This window comes from Lactuca virosa, chromosome 5 (genome assembly GCF_052849685.1).
Source record: "Lactuca virosa cultivar CGN04683 chromosome 5, Lactuca_virosa_CGN04683_v6, whole genome shotgun sequence".
Classification (NCBI taxonomy): domain Eukaryota; kingdom Viridiplantae; phylum Streptophyta; class Magnoliopsida; order Asterales; family Asteraceae; genus Lactuca; species Lactuca virosa.
The window spans coordinates 435,450,560-435,469,250 of NC_136430.1; the positions used below are offsets into that span (position 1 = coordinate 435,450,560).

The 18,691-nt window shown below is 34.9% G+C and overlaps 2 protein-coding genes and 1 long non-coding RNA gene across 3 annotated transcripts; 1 reads left to right on the forward strand and 2 right to left on the reverse strand.

Annotated features, from left to right (window-relative positions):
- Positions 1-2,936: 2,936 nt before the first annotated feature.
- Positions 2,937-3,429, reverse strand: LOC145114958 (uncharacterized). Its single transcript, XR_013711355.1, has 3 exons — positions 3,247-3,429; positions 3,092-3,170; positions 2,937-2,976 (listed from the first exon to the last, which is right to left on the reverse strand). It is a non-coding gene; the product is annotated as an uncharacterized LOC145114958 (long non-coding RNA).
- A 557-nt stretch (positions 3,430-3,986) lies between these two features.
- LOC145114196 (uncharacterized) lies at positions 3,987-7,123 on the reverse strand. The gene is made up of 6 exons (XM_079050187.1): positions 6,192-7,123; positions 5,033-6,133; positions 4,862-4,944; positions 4,646-4,699; positions 4,305-4,540; positions 3,987-4,223 (listed from the first exon to the last, which is right to left on the reverse strand). The coding sequence occupies exons 1-6, from the start codon at positions 7,121-7,123 to the stop codon at positions 3,987-3,989; spliced, it is 2,643 nt and encodes an 880-aa protein (XP_078906313.1).
- Positions 7,124-16,493: 9,370 nt separating this feature from the next.
- Positions 16,494-18,415, forward strand: LOC145113585 (peroxidase P7-like). The gene is made up of 3 exons (XM_079049656.1): positions 16,494-16,727; positions 16,994-17,185; positions 17,695-18,415. The coding sequence occupies exons 1-3, from the start codon at positions 16,500-16,502 to the stop codon at positions 18,256-18,258; spliced, it is 984 nt and encodes a 327-aa protein (XP_078905782.1). The 5' UTR covers positions 16,494-16,499; the 3' UTR covers positions 18,259-18,415.
- The last annotated feature ends 276 nt before the right edge of the window (positions 18,416-18,691 follow it).

Here is an 18,691-nt window from a genome sequence, read left to right on the forward strand (position 1 = left end):
GCTATTGTTTTATAATGGCATGAAATAATTGTGTGTAATCTTTTAATTTTGATCGCATCTTAATTGAGTATAATATTGTTTCCCCGTTGATTAACATGATGCCAAGTGCCAATTTGCTTTTTAATTACTTGATGATTTGGTTAGTAAATAAAGTGACGATTGAATAAAGATATATGTCGAAGTCAAAAGAGATAATCAAAGAAGAGCTCAAAATTGAATGTGTGCATATAGATTTCGTTATAAGTAAATAAGATTAAATAAGTGAGGCAGAAAAATTTAATAATGCTCAAGATTGAATGCGTTATGCTGTGTGTATGTATATATATATATATATATATATATATATATATATATATATATATATATATATATATATATATATATATATATATATATATATATATATATATATATATATATTTGAACGGCCACGTTGGTATTTGCCTGGGATTGAACCCAGGACCTCCTGCTTAGAAAACTCCTAGTTAGACACCTTGTTAGCCAAGTGAGCTAGCACCAACTTGTATATGACTTCGGTTTCCTATATGCAATTAAAAAAAAATAAAGAAGATTATTACGTTGCGATTACGAAAAAGAGATGATGATCATGACATTGCGATTAAATATGAAGATAGAATAATCAAGGAAGATCTTGAAGTTCAACTGAGAAGCTACGTCAATTGGATACCGTGAATTTCGTGGGAAAATAAGGTATTGACAAATTAACCTCAAAACGACGTGGTATTGGGTTCCACACCTAAGCTTCAAGATTATATGGGGTTGTATATATATATATATATATATATATATATATATATATATATATATATATATATATATATATATATAGACACACGTAGGCATTTGATTTGCGACGTTGTTTATGAAATAAAAATAATGATAAATTTTAATAAATCATCTACACATTTGTTTAATTGAAAATTTCCTACACATAAATAAAAAATTACAATATACGTGTGTATATATTTTGCCAGTCACTTATAAAATAATAGTAATTATTAATTATTATTTAGTTTAGTTCCCTACACATTTGAATTCAAATTATGTGTTGGTAAAACAGATATTAATTTAATTTTTAAATATGTGTATGTATATTACCTACACATAAAGAACTTTAATTTTTGACATGGGTAGGGAATTTCACATTAAGGCCAATGACAAGTTTTGGAGGGAAAATCCTCCCTGAGATAAAATGTTATTATAAAATAGTACCTACACATAATAAATGTTAATTATTATGAAAATTTATTATTTTCAATTACTTACACATAGGGGAAATATGTGTAGGTATTTACTAACATATCATGTGTGTGTAATTTATATGTGGGTAAAGACTTCAATTTCTTGTAGTAAGAGAGCTTGAGGTATGGAGGCTGTGATGGAGAAGATGGGGCTGATTGAACTTAAGGTTCTTAATCTCATTTTAAACTCAATCACAAAATTGGTACCTGAAGTTCATAAATGACAAAAACGAGAAGGGGACAAAAACGAGAACATTTTACAAAAACTTAACGAAGCCATGTGGATGATAATGACTGAAGGACCAAAGCTGCAAAATTTGAAAACCATGAGGAAGTTTGGTGTCAATTTTCAAAATTTATTATTAAAACTACATAAATATACATATAACATGGACCAAAACTGTAACTTACACTAACAATATATTTTTGTAGGTAGAAGTGTAACTATTAGCCGTATAATCAGAAATTTAAAAATTAAAACTCCTTAATCAAAATTAACATTGACTTTAATGGCTTTAGGTGACAATTCCATTTCAGCTACTCAAATAGCCTATACAACGAATATTATTGTTACAATTCATTTAATACCTTTTATTAGTTTATATAATTTGAAAATAATATAGACTATAGAGTTTGATGGGATTTGTAGCTATAATTCATTTAATAAAACACTATGCATGGACTTATCGATGCCTTAAATCACATACCACCTAACTTACTGTTCGGCACCATTCACACGTGTATATTTATGATTTATGTATTATTACTTATACCTTGAGTATATTTTAATGTACTCGAAAGGTATATCATTCACAACCAAGCTCCATGACCATGTGGTTGTGCACCACGGCTGTGCACACCATCCACATGTGTGTTGTGACGGCATGAACATGTCGTTTCGTCATCAGCCAATTGGAAAGGAGAGAAAGAAGAGAGGGAGAGAAAGAGAGACAACTCTATTTCTAATTGGTCGTGATGTTTTGTCCTCTACACCATGAACCACTACGACTAATTAGAAACGGGGTTGTCTCTCTTCCTCTCTCTTCCACGGTTATGAGCTATGTGGAGAGTATTCCGTTTATCATTCATTTATGATCATGTCACTACAAAAAAAAGCCATTTAATGGCATACAAAAAGTGCCATAGAAAACTTAAAAAATGTCACTAAAGACCCTACTAAGAATGAGCGGCACACAAAAAAAGTGCCACTAAAAGCGATACCACTAAAGCCTTTTAGTGGCACTTTTTGGTTTGTCACTACAAACATTTAAGGTTTTAGTGACACTTTTTTTTGCCACAATATACAAAAAAGATTTTGTAGCACAAGTTTTGTGCCGGTAAAAACTATTGTTATTTAAAATCTATACCACATTTAGTGGCACATAATTTTTGCTACAAAAACCGTATTCCCAATTTAAATGTCATTATAGACAGTTAACATATTAGCTTTGATTAATTAAAATCATTAATTATAAAAGATAAACAAAACAATAAATTGTAAAATCATAATACCATCATTTCAATTAAAAGTTAAATCGTCTTCCAAAAACGTTCCAAATGTTTGGAAACAAATTCCTACTAAGTGTCAATTTAAGTCTAAAAATCTAACATAAAACACAAAAAATCATTACGCTCTTAAATCTCTCTCAAAATCTTCATGGAAGTAATGTGATCCTCGTGTAAACTCTTTCTTACCAATGACACTAGTGGTTACCTGTTAAAAAAAACAAACACCTTTCAATATTGCATACAATGAAAACATGATTCAAAATGCAAGTAAAAGTATTGTCCAATACATATGTGAAAAGTTGAAACAGTAAAGTATATACCATTGTTATCCTGACTTCTTACTGGTGATATCTGGTTAACTGATATAGAGTTGTTAGGGACTGAAGAAATACCAGGGACCTAAAACATATTAATGAAAACAAATTAATATGATTAATACATAAAATATAAACTAAGTATTAGTGCATGTAATTACCTCTATGTTCATATTTCTAAGAACTGCAGACAAGTTTGCATTAGGGATATGTTCTTGGATGATGTTTGCCATAACGTTGACAACACTCTTTAGTTGATGAACAGTTTGTGAATCTGATGAAGAGTCACCATTCTTTTTTGCAGCCGGCATCCTTCCAACTAATCGAACATACCCCCTTTTCTCTGGGCCTTTAACCTTTGAGTAGTCATCATTTGTAATATCACTTGAATCTCTAGGTGTGCTTATGGAATCACTTGCAATAGCTTTCAATGAAGCCTAAATATATCATAACACATGTAATATTTAAAAAATAAACATACATATGATAAAGAATAAACATACATATGATAGGAACATTTAAAATACATAAAAGTGCATTACCACAACTTCAGCAGCTTTATCATCAACAATACTTCCATCTTTACGAGTGCGGGTTGTTACATACATTTCTCCTCGTGATGGGTATACACCATTATTATTTATTGCCTATAAAAGGAAAAAAAATATGTTTAATATATAGCTATTAAAGGAAATGAAAACCAAAAAAGACAAAAATAAATAAATAAATAAAACTAAAAAAAACAAGAATAATACCATTTCATGAGCAAGTCTGGCAAATGATTTCGTTCCCGTAACATGAGGCTCGTGCATCTTTTCACGACTCGTTCTTTTTACAGCACATGTACTCTAAGGTAAATAGTAAATTATTACACATTCTTCAAATATACATAAAATGAAACTTACAGATCTACCTGAAATTCAGAAGTGAACCAACGAGTAACTAATTCTTTAAATTGAGTTGGATTCACTCTATTGTCTTTTTTAGTTTGTTGTGTCACAATTTCATCAATAGAAAGGCTAGGATCATACGCACGTGTCTTTAATGAACCTTTCCATGTTCTCCATTTTTTTCCCATGCTATGAAAGATCCATTTTTTAATCTCACTAGTCTCAACTGGATGAAATATAAACTTGGACTACACATAAAAGAATTAATATATTAGCATATATGAATACAAAAAGAAAATCCTTTATCAAGTATTATAAGTGATATATACCTTAACCAGTGAATACATATCCTCTTTCTTTTGTATGGGAACCTTTCTCCAGTCAGAATATTCTATTGAAACATGATCGGCCATCCTCACAAGCGTTCCAAGGTACTGAACAAGTTCATTACCTTCATCCCCCATTGGCTTTCCAAAGTTGTTAAATGTGACAACTATTCTTTGTGTACTATTCATTTTCCATGTTTCTGATTTTTGGGTATAACCTCTGACCTTTTTGGGAGCACCTAAACAATAGCAACCAAAAAAATGTAACTCAATAGCAACCGGGGAATAAACAACAAAAATTGAAATAGTGACATATTCTATCATATTTTTGTCAACACAGGGACCTATTTTGTAAATTTCATAGGACCAAATCTGTAAAATCAATTCAGTAAAAGGACCTGTAGTTGATCATTAACATATCAGTAAAACGACAATTTTTGTATAAATAATTCAGCAAAAACATGGTTATTGTTAAAAAAAATTGTTAGATAAAATCTAATTAACTGGTCTACTGAAGACGGTTTCTACTTTCGATATATATCTGGAGCAAAAAGTTATACTTTCTTCAGCTATATAACCTTCAGCAATTGATCCTTCCGGACAAGCTCTATTATGAACGTATGACTTAAGTTTACAAAGGTACCTGTAGTGCCATAGTTACAAGTCACTGATTATTTATAAGTTTTAAATTGTAGAAAACAATAAATAAACTTTATAGAAATGTTATGTACCTTTCAATAGGGTACATCCAACGAAATGCAACAGGACCTCCAAGCCTCACCTCTCTGGTTAAATGGATTACCAAGTGTACCATTACAGTAAAGAAGGAAGGCGGAAATATTTTCTCTAATTTGCATAGAGTGAGAGAAACTTTAGCCTCAATAAAATTTAAATCATCATCAGATAAATCCTTGTAGCAAATGATCCTAAAAAAATCGCATAATTCAATTATGACCGAGCTTACATGGTCTGGTAAAGTTCCACGTAATGCAATCGACAAATACTCTTGCATCAACACGTGACAATCATAACTTTTCATCCCAATTAGTTTGCGCTCATTTAAATGAACACATCGAGAGATATTGCATGAAAACTCATCAGGTGGTTTGATTGACTTGAGACATTTTAAAAATTCAGTCTTTTCAGCCCGGGACATCTGATAGCAGGCTTTTGGCATGAAAGTAACATTACTTCTAGGTCGTTTCTTTGGATGCAATTCCTTTCTCATACCTAATTCTTGTAAGTCAAGCCTTGTTTTATAGTTATCTTTGGACTTTTTTTCTTGTCCTAATACAGTCCCCACTATGTTGTCTTGCATATTTTTTTCAATGTGCATCGGATCAAGATTGTGACGTAAAAGCAAATGTTCCCAATATGGCAACATAAAAAAAATACTTTTCTTTTTCCATGGACCGCCATTAACATTGTCAACAAGAAATTCTGTATTTTCTAGTTTTTGTAGAATCTCCTCTCCAGAAGAAGGAACTGGAGCTACTCTTAATTCGTGGCGTCCAAGAAACGATCTAGTGTCTAAACGCCAATGATGGTCAACTGGAAGCCACCTCCTATGACACATATAACACCACTTTCTTCCATTGGTTAGCCATTTGGAATCAGTATCAAAACCACATATAGGACATGCAAGTTCTCCTTTAGTGCTCCATCCAGACAGATTGGCATAACCTGGAAAATCTGATATGGTAGAAATAAGAGCAGCCTTCAACTGGAAGTGTTGTTTCGTTGATGCATCAAATGTATTAACTCCATCCTCCCATAACTCCTTCAACTCTTTAATCAGAGGTTGCATATACACGTCTATTTTGTTTCCAGGACTTTTTTGGACCCGGGATGATTAAAGAAAGAATGAAATTTGGTTGCTTCATAACCAACCATGGAGGCAAGTTGTATGGAATAAGAAAAACTGGCCAAATACTGCGTGCCACATTCATTGTCCTAAACGGGTTGAAACCATCACTCGACAAAGCTAGGCGAACATTACGGGGATCACGAGCAAATTCTGGAAACTTTTCATCAAAATCTTTCCAATTTAATGCATCTGCTGGGTGTCGCAGCTTTCCATCTTTTACACGATCTACATGATGCCACTTCATAAAATTAGCTGTCTTTGATGACATAAACAATCTCTGAAGTCTAGGCTTTAGAGGAAACCACCGCAATATTTTTGATGCCTTTTTCTTGGGAGGACTCACTTCTTGTTCTGGATTAGCTTCATGAACTTCCCACCTAGAAGACCCACAAAAAGAACAAACTTCATCTTTCTCCTTGTCATCCCAAAACAACATACAACCATTAGGACATGAATGAATTTTTTCATATCCTAATCCCAAGTTAGCCATTATTTTTTTTACTTGATGTGTTGATTTAGGTAACACATTTCTTTCAGGTAACAAATCCTTTAAAAACTCTAACAACATAGAGAAAGATTTGTTACTCCAACCACCAAGACACTTTAAATGGTACAAATACACCACACATGATAATTTGTTGTATTTGTAATTCGGATACACTTTCTCTTCAGCCTCCTTCATAAGGTCATCGAATTTATTTCTCCCATTTCCCATCTCTTGACTATTATTTAAGGCATTCTCATGTATTTCCTCTCCCCTTCCACCTTCCATCTCAAAAATATCATTCAACATTTCATGCATTTCATGGTGAAATATGCTTTCTTCTTCGTTATGGCTTGTGCTTGTTGATGCAACTGTTGTGTCCTCCCCATGATATACCCATTTCAAGTAGTTTGGACAGAACCCTGAACATATGAGGTGATCTAGAACAATTTGTCTATTCTGATATTCCATGTTTATACAGTTTGTACATGGACACTTTATCATCCCCCCGTTGACACTTGTTCTCTCAAATGCAAAATTCAAGAAGTTTAGCACACCATTAACAAAAGTTTGACTTGATCTTGGTGCAAGATGCATCCAAGATCTGTCCATGACTTATAGTGAGAAACAACAGAAGATTAACTATAACAAAAGAAATGGTATTAGTATAAGATGCATCTCAAACTTTTTATCAGGCATGAGTATGAGTAATTAGGTCTCACAATCAGGAAACAGAAATGACAGTACTACAAAAAACAACAAAGAAAATAGAATGAATACCTGCTGAAGTAGCTAACTCCTATGGAGGCAAAATGTAGTATAGAAAAATCGTAGTTGCAACAAGGAACCAATTGACCCAGTAGCCTTGTAGCCTTGGACCAGAGATTGATGGTGATACCTGTAATCGAATCGTTAGTAGGAAGCAGAGATCAATCGAATTTTAAAAGGTGTTAGTGAACCCGAGTGAAGGTGAAACTTAACCTAAAGTTCGCCAGTAAGGTTTGTTTTGTTGAAATTGTTTGAAGGATGAGGAAATCACGACTATAACCATTCAAAACTATAATTTCACAGCAGGAATTTTCAATAGAGGGATGGGAAATTTCCTTGGCGGTCGATTTCAACTTTTAATGGAGGGAAACTAAAAATTCACCTGATTCTGGAGGGAATTCTGGAGGGAAAGGGGAAGCCAAACTGAAATTTTTACTAGATGCACAAGAGAAGGGGAAAACGAGCCACAAATGAAAATGAAAGTTAGGTCTAAATAAATGGCACATTAGTTGTATTCTTTTACACGCATCATTTAAAAAGTGAATATATTTTTCATTTAAAATAAGATAAGATGCTTTTTTAAGTTTTAATGGCACATATATATATTTTTATCCCATCGTTAATTCTAGGCCACATTTTTTAAGTTTTAATGGCACATATATTTTTTTTTATTCCATCCTTAATTCTAAGCCTCACTCTATAAATATATATATTTCATGTAAAGTTAAATTGAAGCATCATAATATGGGAGAGATTTATATATATATATATATATATATATATATATATATATATATATATATATATATATATATATATATATATATATATATATATATATTTGTTTTGTTCCACTTAATTCTATTTAAAAGGACATAAAATATAAAATGCCATTAAAACTAGTTCTCTTTTTTATGGCATATGCAAAGTGCCATTGAAAAGCAAAATTAGTGGCACAAAAGATAAATGCCACTAAAAATGTGTGCCACTAAATGGCTTTTTTTGTAGTGTGTGGTGGTGGTTTTGTGATGTGGACCGAGACTTGGAGGAAAATGCATTAGCTTTTTTGGATCGATTTGATGTGCTACATGTTTAAGTTTGTGGGTTAATTATCCATTTTTTTTATTCTTATTTTGACTTGGGTTTTGTGTATGACTTTGGGCTTTGTTTCCTGTTTAAAACTCATTGTTTTGATAGAAAGATCAGTTTTTTTTGGAATAGAGATTTCGTTCCCTGTTAGTTCCGATACCTAATTCCCTACATGATTTTATATTGTTTCCCTAATCCGGTATTCACGTTATTATGAATCAACGGGTTTGGAAGAGTCATAGTTGGTATTCATGTGTGAATCAACATCTATGATTGTTTTATCAAGTTCTGGGTTATACCCTGCATCAATTGGTATCAGAGCCCGAGAGTGATTCCGAGCCATGCCTCCACGACAAAATCGACAATGCATGACACATCTGGAAGAGATCTTTGAGCGTGATGACAACAACCAGTTCGAGGAACGAGTTAGAAAAATCTTTGATGAACGCATAGATCATGTTGTTGAACAATTAACCAAAGGATGATCGCCCTCTTGGACGGACGAGAGTCAGAACGCCATTCGCGGGGTTCTGTTATAGACTAAACAGAGGACGAGAATGACAAACTCGAGAGAAGACCTCCAGCTAGACGTCAAACACGTCTGATAGGCAGAAGTAACGATAGGAGGTGGGAATCGGGAATTAAAACATATATTCTGGAGATTCATAGGAACCTACAAGCAGAAGACTTCCTTGATTGGCTTGCAACAGCTGATGAGATTTAGAATTCCGAGGGGTCCCAAGATGACATGCGGGTTTCGTTGATCGCAACCAGATTACGGGGTCGTGCAACGGCTTGGTGGCAGCAACTAAAACTCACTCGACATCGCATGGGAAAACAAAAGATTAATACATGGGAGAATATGAAAAAACACCTACGTGCAACATTCCTTCCATATAACTACCAACGAATCATGTATCAACGCCTACAAAAATTAAAGCAGGGACTTCACACCGTAGACGAGTACACCACCGAATTCTACCAGTTGTTAGCAAGGAATGAGATTCAAGAAACCGAAGATCAGTTGGTAGCTAGATATATTGGTGGTTTGAAACTCCAAGTACAAGAAGTGGTGAACATGTTTGACCCTGTGTCCATATCAGCGACCCATCAGAGAGCACTTGCAGTTGAAAAAACAGTCCCGACGAATACATCGAATCAATTCACAAACCCATTCGACAAAATAGGACCTTTAACAACATGTGGTAGCACCTCACGTACAGATACGATCTCTGAGAAAAGACAAAACATCCCTGCTTACTCATCGGAAGCGACCAACTGTAATCTAAAATGTTTCTTATATGGAGAACACGATCACCGTCAAGCTTAATGTAAGAAGGGAGGGAAGAGAGTTATGTTGCGGATGAAGACTGCATGGAAGCGGGGGACCAGAACCCTCCCATGTATGATGAAACTGATTATAAGGAAGAAATAGTTGAAGGTGACGAGGGGCTCAATCTCATTGTGCGAAGGTCGTGTTTGACCCCAATGGCACATGAGGAAGATTGGTTGAGGAATAACATATTCCAATCAACTTGCACCATTTAGGCAAGGTGTCTCGATTCGTCTTCGGCGTCGGTAGTTGTGAGAATATAGTGTCCGAAGAAGCGATTCAAAAGTTAAACATCCGAACGGAGCGACACCCGAAACCTTATAAACTAGCATGGCTCAAACGTGGTGGGGAGGTAACAATTTCAAAACGCGTGTTGGTTACTTTCTCTATAGGTGCTAAATATCGTGACGAAGTCTGGTGCGATGTTATCACCATGGACGCGTGTCACCTGTTGCTTGGTCGACCATGGTAGTTTGACAGAAAGATAACACATGACGGCCGAGCCTACTCCTACAATTTCAAGCCAATATTGGAAGAGTTTCAGGATATGTTCCCTGAGGAGCTTACTGACGAGCTTCCCCCACTTCGTTATATTCAACATCACATAGATCTTGAACCAGGGGCATCCCTCCCCCACCGACCATACTATTGCATGAGCCCTCACGAGCATGAAGAACTTAGAAGGCAAGTAGAAGAATTACTCTTCAAAGGACTCATACGAGAAAGCATGAGCCCTGTTGCGGTATCGACATTGTTAACCCCAAAAAAAGATGGCACTTGGCACATGTATGTCGACAGCCGTGCAATCAATAAAATTGTGGTACGATACCATTTCCCCATTCCTTGCCTCGACGACTTGCTTGACCAGATTAGTGGCACCAAGATATTCTCTTGCTTGGATTTGAAGAGCGAGTATTATCAAATTCGTATGCGGCCAGGAGACGAGTGGAAATCGACATTCAAGACACGAGGGATTATATGAATGGTTAGTGATGCCATTTGGCTTATCAAATGCGCCAAGCATGTTCATGCGTGCAATGAACTAACTTTTACGACCCTTCATCGGCTGGTTCATTGTCGTTTACTTTGACGACATCCTGATCTATAGTGGTGACCCGGAAACACACCTCCAACATGTAATGGAAGTATTAACTGTATTACAACGTGAGAGATTCTATGCAACAATAAAGAAGTGTGTGTTTATGGCAACTAAGATATTATATCTAGGACATGTTATTTTAGGTGATGGATTGTAGGTAGACGACACCAAGGTCGAGGCTATCCGGTTGTGGCCAAGTCCAAGATCAATAACCAAAGTAAGGAGCTTCCATGGTCTCACCTCCTTGTACATGAGATTTATACCACATTTTAGCGGCATCATGGCCCCCATTACCGATTGTATGAAACACACTAAATTTTTCTGGTCTAACGAGGCAGAGAAGGCATTCACGTTAATCAAAGAAAAACTCACCACCGCACCAATATTAGTGCTGCTAGATTTCTCGTAACCTTTTGAACTACATACCGATGCGTCGAAGATAGGAATTAGAGCCGTACTCAGGCAAAACGGAAAACACGTGGCGTTCTATAGTGAGAAGGTGTCTGGACCTCGTTTTAACTACAACACATACGATGTTGAATTTTATGCGGTAGTTCAAGCAGTTAAATATTGACGACACTACCTATTTCATCGCGGGTTCGTTTTATACACGGATCATGATTCCCTTCGACACCTCCACCGATAAGATAAAGTCTCCGCCCGACATGCCCATTGAATTTCTTTCCTTGAGGGGCTTACCTTCGTGGTGAAATACAAAGCGGGAATCACTAACCAGGTCATCGGTGCCCTAAGCCGCCGAACCAGCATGCTTGCTACTATGCCAGTCGAAGTACCTGGGTTTGATTATTTTAGTGACTTATTTGTTACAGATCCCTATTTTTCTACCATCTTTGCAGATGTCCAATCAGGTAAGCGGACAAATTTTCTTCTCCATAACAGCTTCTTGTTCCCGGGAAATCAATTATGCATCCCCGACTGTAGCTTACGGCTACAAATAATCAAAGAATTACATGGAGAGGGGCATGTGGTACGAGATAGGACTGTACAACTTGTTCAAGAATCATATTTTTGGCTAGGAATGCGTAGCAAGATCAAGAAGTTTGTGCAACGGTGTCGTATTTGTCAAATGTCGAAGGGTACGGCTACGAATGTTGGGTTATACACATCGTTACCCGTGCCGACCAAACCATGGGTTGACATCAGTATGGACTTTGTAGTGGGTTTACCCCGCACACAACAAGGTAACGACTCGATTTTCGTTGTGGTTGACCGCTTCTCCAAAATGACGCATTTTATACCATGTAAAAAGACAACATATACTTTCAATGTTGCCCTACTTTTCTTTCGTGCCATTCGCGGACTTCCTACTTTTATTGTATCAGATCGTGACACACGGTTCCTTAGTCACTTTTGACATACTCTATGGACAATAGTAAATACAAAACTCAATTTTAGTAGCGCCTACCACCCGCAGACAGATGGCCAGACCGAAGTTGTTAATTGCTCTCGCGGAAATCTACTTCGTTGTCTAGTTGGTGATCACCCGAAGATTTGGGATAACAAATTGAGCCAAGCTTAGTTCGCCCACAACCAAGCTACCAACCGGAGCACCGGTTTCAACCCTTTTAGGGTCATGTACTCCGTTCAACCAGGGGGACTGTTAGATCTCCTCCCATTTCTGAGCACCGCAAAGGATGAAAGAAGAGTTGTTGCTTTTGTTGAAGGACTGCTTGATACCCACAAGGTTGTGTATGACAACCTAACTGCTGCCAATGCAAAGTACAAGTTCAATGCTGACAAAAAAACGTCGTCACGTAAAGTTCGAAGTCAGGGATTTTGTCTGGGCCATACTTACTAAGGACCGTTTCTCTGTTGGCGATTACAACAAACTTAAGTCAAAGAAGAACGGATCTGTAGAAGTCATTGAAAAGATGAACCCCAACGCTTACCGCCTCAAACTTCCAAGTCACGTTCGTACTGCTGATGTATTCAATGTCAAACACCTTATTCCTTTCTATGATGACTCCTCTGATGACGATCCAGAACAGACTTCGAGGGCGAATTCTCTCCACCCCAGAGGGAATGATGTGGGCCGAGACTTGGAAGAAAAGGCCCTAGCTTTTTTGGATCGATTTGATGTGCTACGTGTTTAAGTTTGTGGGTTAATTATCCATTTTTTTATTCTTATTTTGACTTGGGTTTTGTGTTTGACTTTGAGCTTTGTTTCCTGTTTAAAACTCATTGTGTTAACAGAAAGATCAATTTTTTTTTGAAAAAGAGATTTTATTCCCTGTTTGTTCCAATACCTAACTCCCTATAGGATTTTGTATGGTTGCCCTAATCCAGTATCCACGTCATTGTGAATCAACGGGTTTGGAAGAGTCACAGTTGATATTCGTGTGTGAATCAACATCTTTGATTGTTTTATCAAGTTCTAGGTTGTACCCTGCATCATTTTGGATGAGCGGGAAGAAACTCATGCAGAGTCCAATATTATTATTACATAAATAGTACTTATAGTTTATAACAAGTCATAAGTTTCATTATTATTATTATTATTATTTTGAACGGTGGAATATCAAAAAACAAAAACTAGTATGACGCTAGAAAATTGTAAGATATATATGCAGAGTCCAATATTGTGTCTTCAAAATAGTCTTTATAGAGAGATGAAGGCTCCAAAATATATATATATATATATATATATATATATATATATATATATATATATATATATATATATATATATAGGACCGTGTCACAACGATGTGAAGACTCCCTTAACGAATTACAACTCACTTTTTCACTTTTTCAGGACATTTACATTTTGTATTTTTGTTTAAATTATTCCACAACTACTATGAGAGTGATTTGGCTGCTCAGCTCCTCTTGTCCACATATGTGCGCTAATTATTATGAGTTATTTCTAAGCAAAAAAACTCATTATTGACATGCAATCTCTCAATAAGTGAATAACAAAGTTACATCATTCTTCTGGTTGACTAGTTATGATTTCTTGTGTTGTATTAAAAAAGGCCAAGTAAAATGGTAAAAATCTCATATCGGATTGTCTTGTTCTAGTTTTCTTTAAAAAGACTGTATTGTTGAAAAAAAGGAGCACAAAATAGATAAAACGATTGTAACTTTCACACTTTATTAAATAAGATATTTTCGTAAAAGGATAACTAACAACTTTTATAACTTTTTAGTATTTGTATAATTCATTTAAAGGCCTTTTATTATTGAAAAAAGTCGATGTTTTTAAAAAGTTCATCTTACACCCAAATCAAATTTAGATAGTAAATCATTATCATTTTTTACTAATTAATTTTAGAAATAACATTGTATATATTGTACAAGAAGAGTATCATCAAAATCATTTAACAAAACAACTAAAATAGCAAAATATCAAATATCAAAAAATTATTGCAATAATAATATTTTTTTTATAATTATGTATGATAATTTTTGCTATGTTTTATTTTAATAGCTACATATATGTGCTTAAAACGTCATATTGGATACATATTAATTATAAAACATATCATACATGAAAACAAAAAGAAACATGAAGCTAAGTAAAAACCAATACGGACAAAAAGATAAGCCAATATAGGGTTTTGTAACAAGAAAACCCAATTGAATTTTAATAATCAATTTCTAGACTAAATTTCACAAACAATCCCTATAGTTTAGTGAACATTACAATTTCAGTTAAAGTTTCGATTTGTATCAATTGAAGTCCATGTGATTTCCAATTTTTGCAAGGTAAGTGCAACCCACTAACCCTATCTAAATTGAGTCGTTAAGGGGACGCACATGCCTTCCACGTGAGGGTATTTTCGTTCGCCGGTTCCTTATTTCTTCCTGGAGTGTACGTTACCACCATTACACTCTTAATTATGGTATATGCTTGATTACATACCTTTAAAAGACAGTTAACAAAACCCAAGAAACATTTTTATATCTCTCATCAAGTGAAGAGGTTCATTAACATGTTTACTAAATGACTCCTATAATGTAGCGCCATAATGGAAGTACAACTGTTATGACCCTAAATCTGAGTATGATAAGTAAATGTTGATTTTGATTTATGCTTGGAAATGTTGACGTACATAATTTTTTGAAACATTATTTTCTTCTACAAATTTTCAAAAGGAAACAAGAACTTATTTACAAGTTACCATGTGTATATATCACGGGGGAAGATGACTAACAACCTGTATATGAAGGAGATACATCAAAGGTAGGACTAGCTATGTTGATTTCACTAACATAGATTGATTTTCAATACATGAGTTAAATGTCATGGTTCACGAGTTTATTTAAGGTATATGGGTGTGTCAACCCACCCGATGAAAAGACATTTCAATTTAGGAATTAAGCAAGCCCAAAAGTTTCGACGTAGATTCTTTGATGTCTATGAAGTGATGATTGTTGTAGGGTGGCCACATCCACAAAACATCTTTAAATTTCTTCAATGACAGACAAAATATGAGGAAAATTGGAGCGGTTGGTTGTGAAGAAGGGAGTTGTACCTATATACACCCGTTGGAGAGAGCAGACACAAATGGATGAAACTACCCTCATGTGGAAGGCATGTGTGTCCCCTTAAGTTGGTGAGTTGGGCTGACATTGCAAAAATTGGAAATCATAGGGACTTAATAAATACAAATTGCAAACATGGACTGAAATTGTAATATTCACAAAACCACAAGTACTGTTTGTGAAATTTATTCATATTTCTATAAACAAACTAATTAAACCAATAAGAAACAACAATGGTAATCATGAATAGTTTCTCTACGGTAACTTTTATATAGGAAAAGGGAAATCTTAACTTCGAAAATGTTTGTGATTAAAGAAGCTGCTTTCGAATGGATGGAAGATGTTCTTACTTTTCATAAACATATCAACTTCATTCTTTCCATTTTAATTATGTACATGATCAATAACCGATCAAGCTTAGAGAGGATAAAAATTGATGTTATAAAATTAGAAGTTTTAAATAAATTAATCATCAAAGATGTTCTTATTTTTCTCATATACTATATCAACTTCATTTTTTTAATTACGTAACATGAATAATCAATCTCAGATAGGATGAAATTGGGATACAAAGAATTAAACATCTCGACAACTATTAATGATTTATAGTATCCAACATTGGTTAAAATTAGACATTAATAACGGAACTGATACTATCATACAATAATTACAGTTGTATATTTAACAGTTTTAATTTATTAATTGAAAAATAGGATAAAATTTTAATCATCCATTCTCTCTCCAATTTTGCATGGACCATCGTGGTATCAAAATAATATAATACTATAAAATTACTTGCAAAGACCCCGCTTTTGACAAACTAATGCATGCACATCGTATCTTTTTGTTTCCGATGGCGCATATTCATAGAAACATCCCATCACGTATACGTGTTTAGAAATAAGCCCAATAAATTAGAATTTTCTTGCATTTTGGTCCAAATTAAAACGTTAGCTGTTCCATCCGAAGACGCCCCTTTGAACTTGACATCTTACTATATATACTAACCCTTTTGTTCTTCCAACATACTCATTACTCAATTATTAAATATGACTAAAATGGCCACTTCTTCTACAACCATCTCCTTTGCATTCCTTGCTTTTACCTTGTGGTTAATGATCTGTACCTCTTCAGCACAACTCACACCCAATTTCTACTCAAAGAGTTGCCCAAAAGTCTTTGATGTTGTGGGCTCAGTGATTCGATCCGCTGTTGCAAAGGAGAAACGTATGGGTGGTTCCCTCCTTCGGCTCCATTTCCATGATTGCTTTGTCAATGTATGTTGTTTTCTTTGTCTTTAATTAGTTCAATATCAATATCAATATATACTCATGTCACGTAAGAATAGAGTAGCGGGAATGATCATTGTCTGAGGTAAGAAGTAGGTAGTATCTATCTGAAGATAGAGACACTGTTTCTATAGATAACTTTTGGCATAAAACAAAAGATGCAAGCATACACTCGATGATCAAATTCGAGTGTTTATAGAGTAAGATTTGACTTTTAAAAGTTAAATTAAGTTTTGGGACATTAATTTTTTCAGGGGTGTGATGGGTCGCTCCTGCTAGACGATACGCCTTCGTTCACTGGGGAAAAAACCGCTGCGCCAAATAATAATTCTGTTAGAGGGTTTAATGTGATCGATGACGTAAAGTCGAAGGTTGAAAAAGTTTGCCCAGGTGTGGTCTCGTGTGCTGATATACTGGCGATTTCAGCTCTTGAATCCGTTCTTGCTGTAAGTATAAGTATGAGTGTACGACTACAAAAATAAAACATTGTTAACATGAAAAAGAATTCGTGAAATCATTTATTGCATCAGTGTACGAAAATTTGGCAAAAACCACGTAAAAACCAAGTAAAGATGTTGATTTGAAAGGTTAATCGATTTTTTCTTGATCTTTAAACCATTAACATGATAAAAACGGTATAATATGTTGTGAAAATTGTAATCATTATCCACTGATTTTTAATTTAAAAAAATAGTCTTATATTTATTATTATTAAAATATATTGTGATTTTGTACTTGTATTAGATTACTGTTATTGTAATATAAGTCTATTGTGTGCTCTATTGAAGTATGCATTTAGTTTTAATTTATTAAAAACAAAGTCAAAATTCTTAAATAAGTTAATAATATAAAAATCGAGTGTAATATTACTTGCTTAATTTCTTTAACCGACAGCAAATGTGATCAACTTTGACTTGAATTGTGTGATTGAATTGAACACCATATTTTTACGTAGTTAGGTGGGCCCTCTTGGAAGGTTAAATTAGGAAGAAGAGACTCCAAATCAGCAAGCCTTGCAGCTGCCAACAGCGGCGTTATTCCGCCACCGCAATCCACCCTCAGCAACCTCATCAACCGCTTCCAAGCGGTGGGTCTTTCCGCCAAAGACATGGTGGCGCTCTCAGGCGCGCATACAATCGGACGAGCACGGTGTACAACTTTCAGAGCACGTATCTACAACGACACCAACATCGACGCTTCCTTCGCCAAATTACGGCAATCAAACTGCCCACGTCCGGCGGGTTCCGGAGACAACAACCTCGCACCATTTGATGTCACAACGCAGGATAAATTTGACAACAATTACTACAAGAATTTGATCAGCCAAAAGGGTCTTCTCCGGTCAGACCAGCAGCTGCACAACGGTGGTTCCACCGATTCCTTGGTGGAGCAGTACAGCAAAACCCCCAAAAGTTTCAGTGTGGCTTTTGCTGCCGCCATGATCAAGATGGGTGATATTCGTCCCCTCACCGGCTCCAAAGGTGAGATCAGGAAGAATTGCCGGAAAGTTAATTCGTAATTTATTGAAAAACCTTGTGTTTTTATTTCCAGAGTTTGAACTTACGATTTAAGTTGTATTTTGTTTTTTTAAATAAAGCTTGGTGAAATGTATTTTCTGTGATAAAATCAAGTAATCAACTCATGTAGAATGTGACCGGTGTCTTTATTTTTCTAAAGTTTGAGAAATTAAATAGGGTAGATGATACAAAATTCATTAACTCTTTTTTTTTTTTTTTTTTTTTGGGTTACAAATAAGTTCTTATCTTTTTAATATGTTATAATTCTGACCAGTCGACTCGCTGTCTTCAGGTCAGCCGGTTGCACTTTAGAAACGAAAAAAATAGTGCAAAAGACATTATGTTTTCAATTTATTGAGATTTTGACACTAAGATTTCAATCTTTTCCAATTTTGACATTATATTTTTAATTTTCTCCATGTTGCAACATAAATG

What these genes read in the sequence shown, in the direction of transcription:
- LOC145114196 (XM_079050187.1), bottom strand. Translation starts at nt 7,123, where the DNA reads ATGGAATATCAGAATAGACAAATTGTTCTAGATCACCTCATATGTTCA. An exon ending in CTATGAAATTTACAAAATAG is followed by an intron (nt 4,541 to 4,645) that starts GTCCCTGTGTTG and finishes GCTATTGTTTAG; the next exon opens with GTGCTCCCAAAAAGGTCAGA. An exon ending in ATATGTATTCACTGGTTAAG is followed by an intron (nt 4,224 to 4,304) that starts GTATATATCACT and finishes TTTTATGTGTAG; the next exon opens with TCCAAGTTTATATTTCATCC.
- LOC145113585 (XM_079049656.1), top strand. Translation starts at nt 16,500, where the DNA reads ATGACTAAAATGGCCACTTCTTCTACAACCATCTCCTTTGCATTCCTT. An exon ending in TCCATGATTGCTTTGTCAAT is followed by an intron (nt 16,728 to 16,993) that starts GTATGTTGTTTT and finishes TAATTTTTTCAG; the next exon opens with GGGTGTGATGGGTCGCTCCT. An exon ending in CTCTTGAATCCGTTCTTGCT is followed by an intron (nt 17,186 to 17,694) that starts GTAAGTATAAGT and finishes ATTTTTACGTAG; the next exon opens with TTAGGTGGGCCCTCTTGGAA.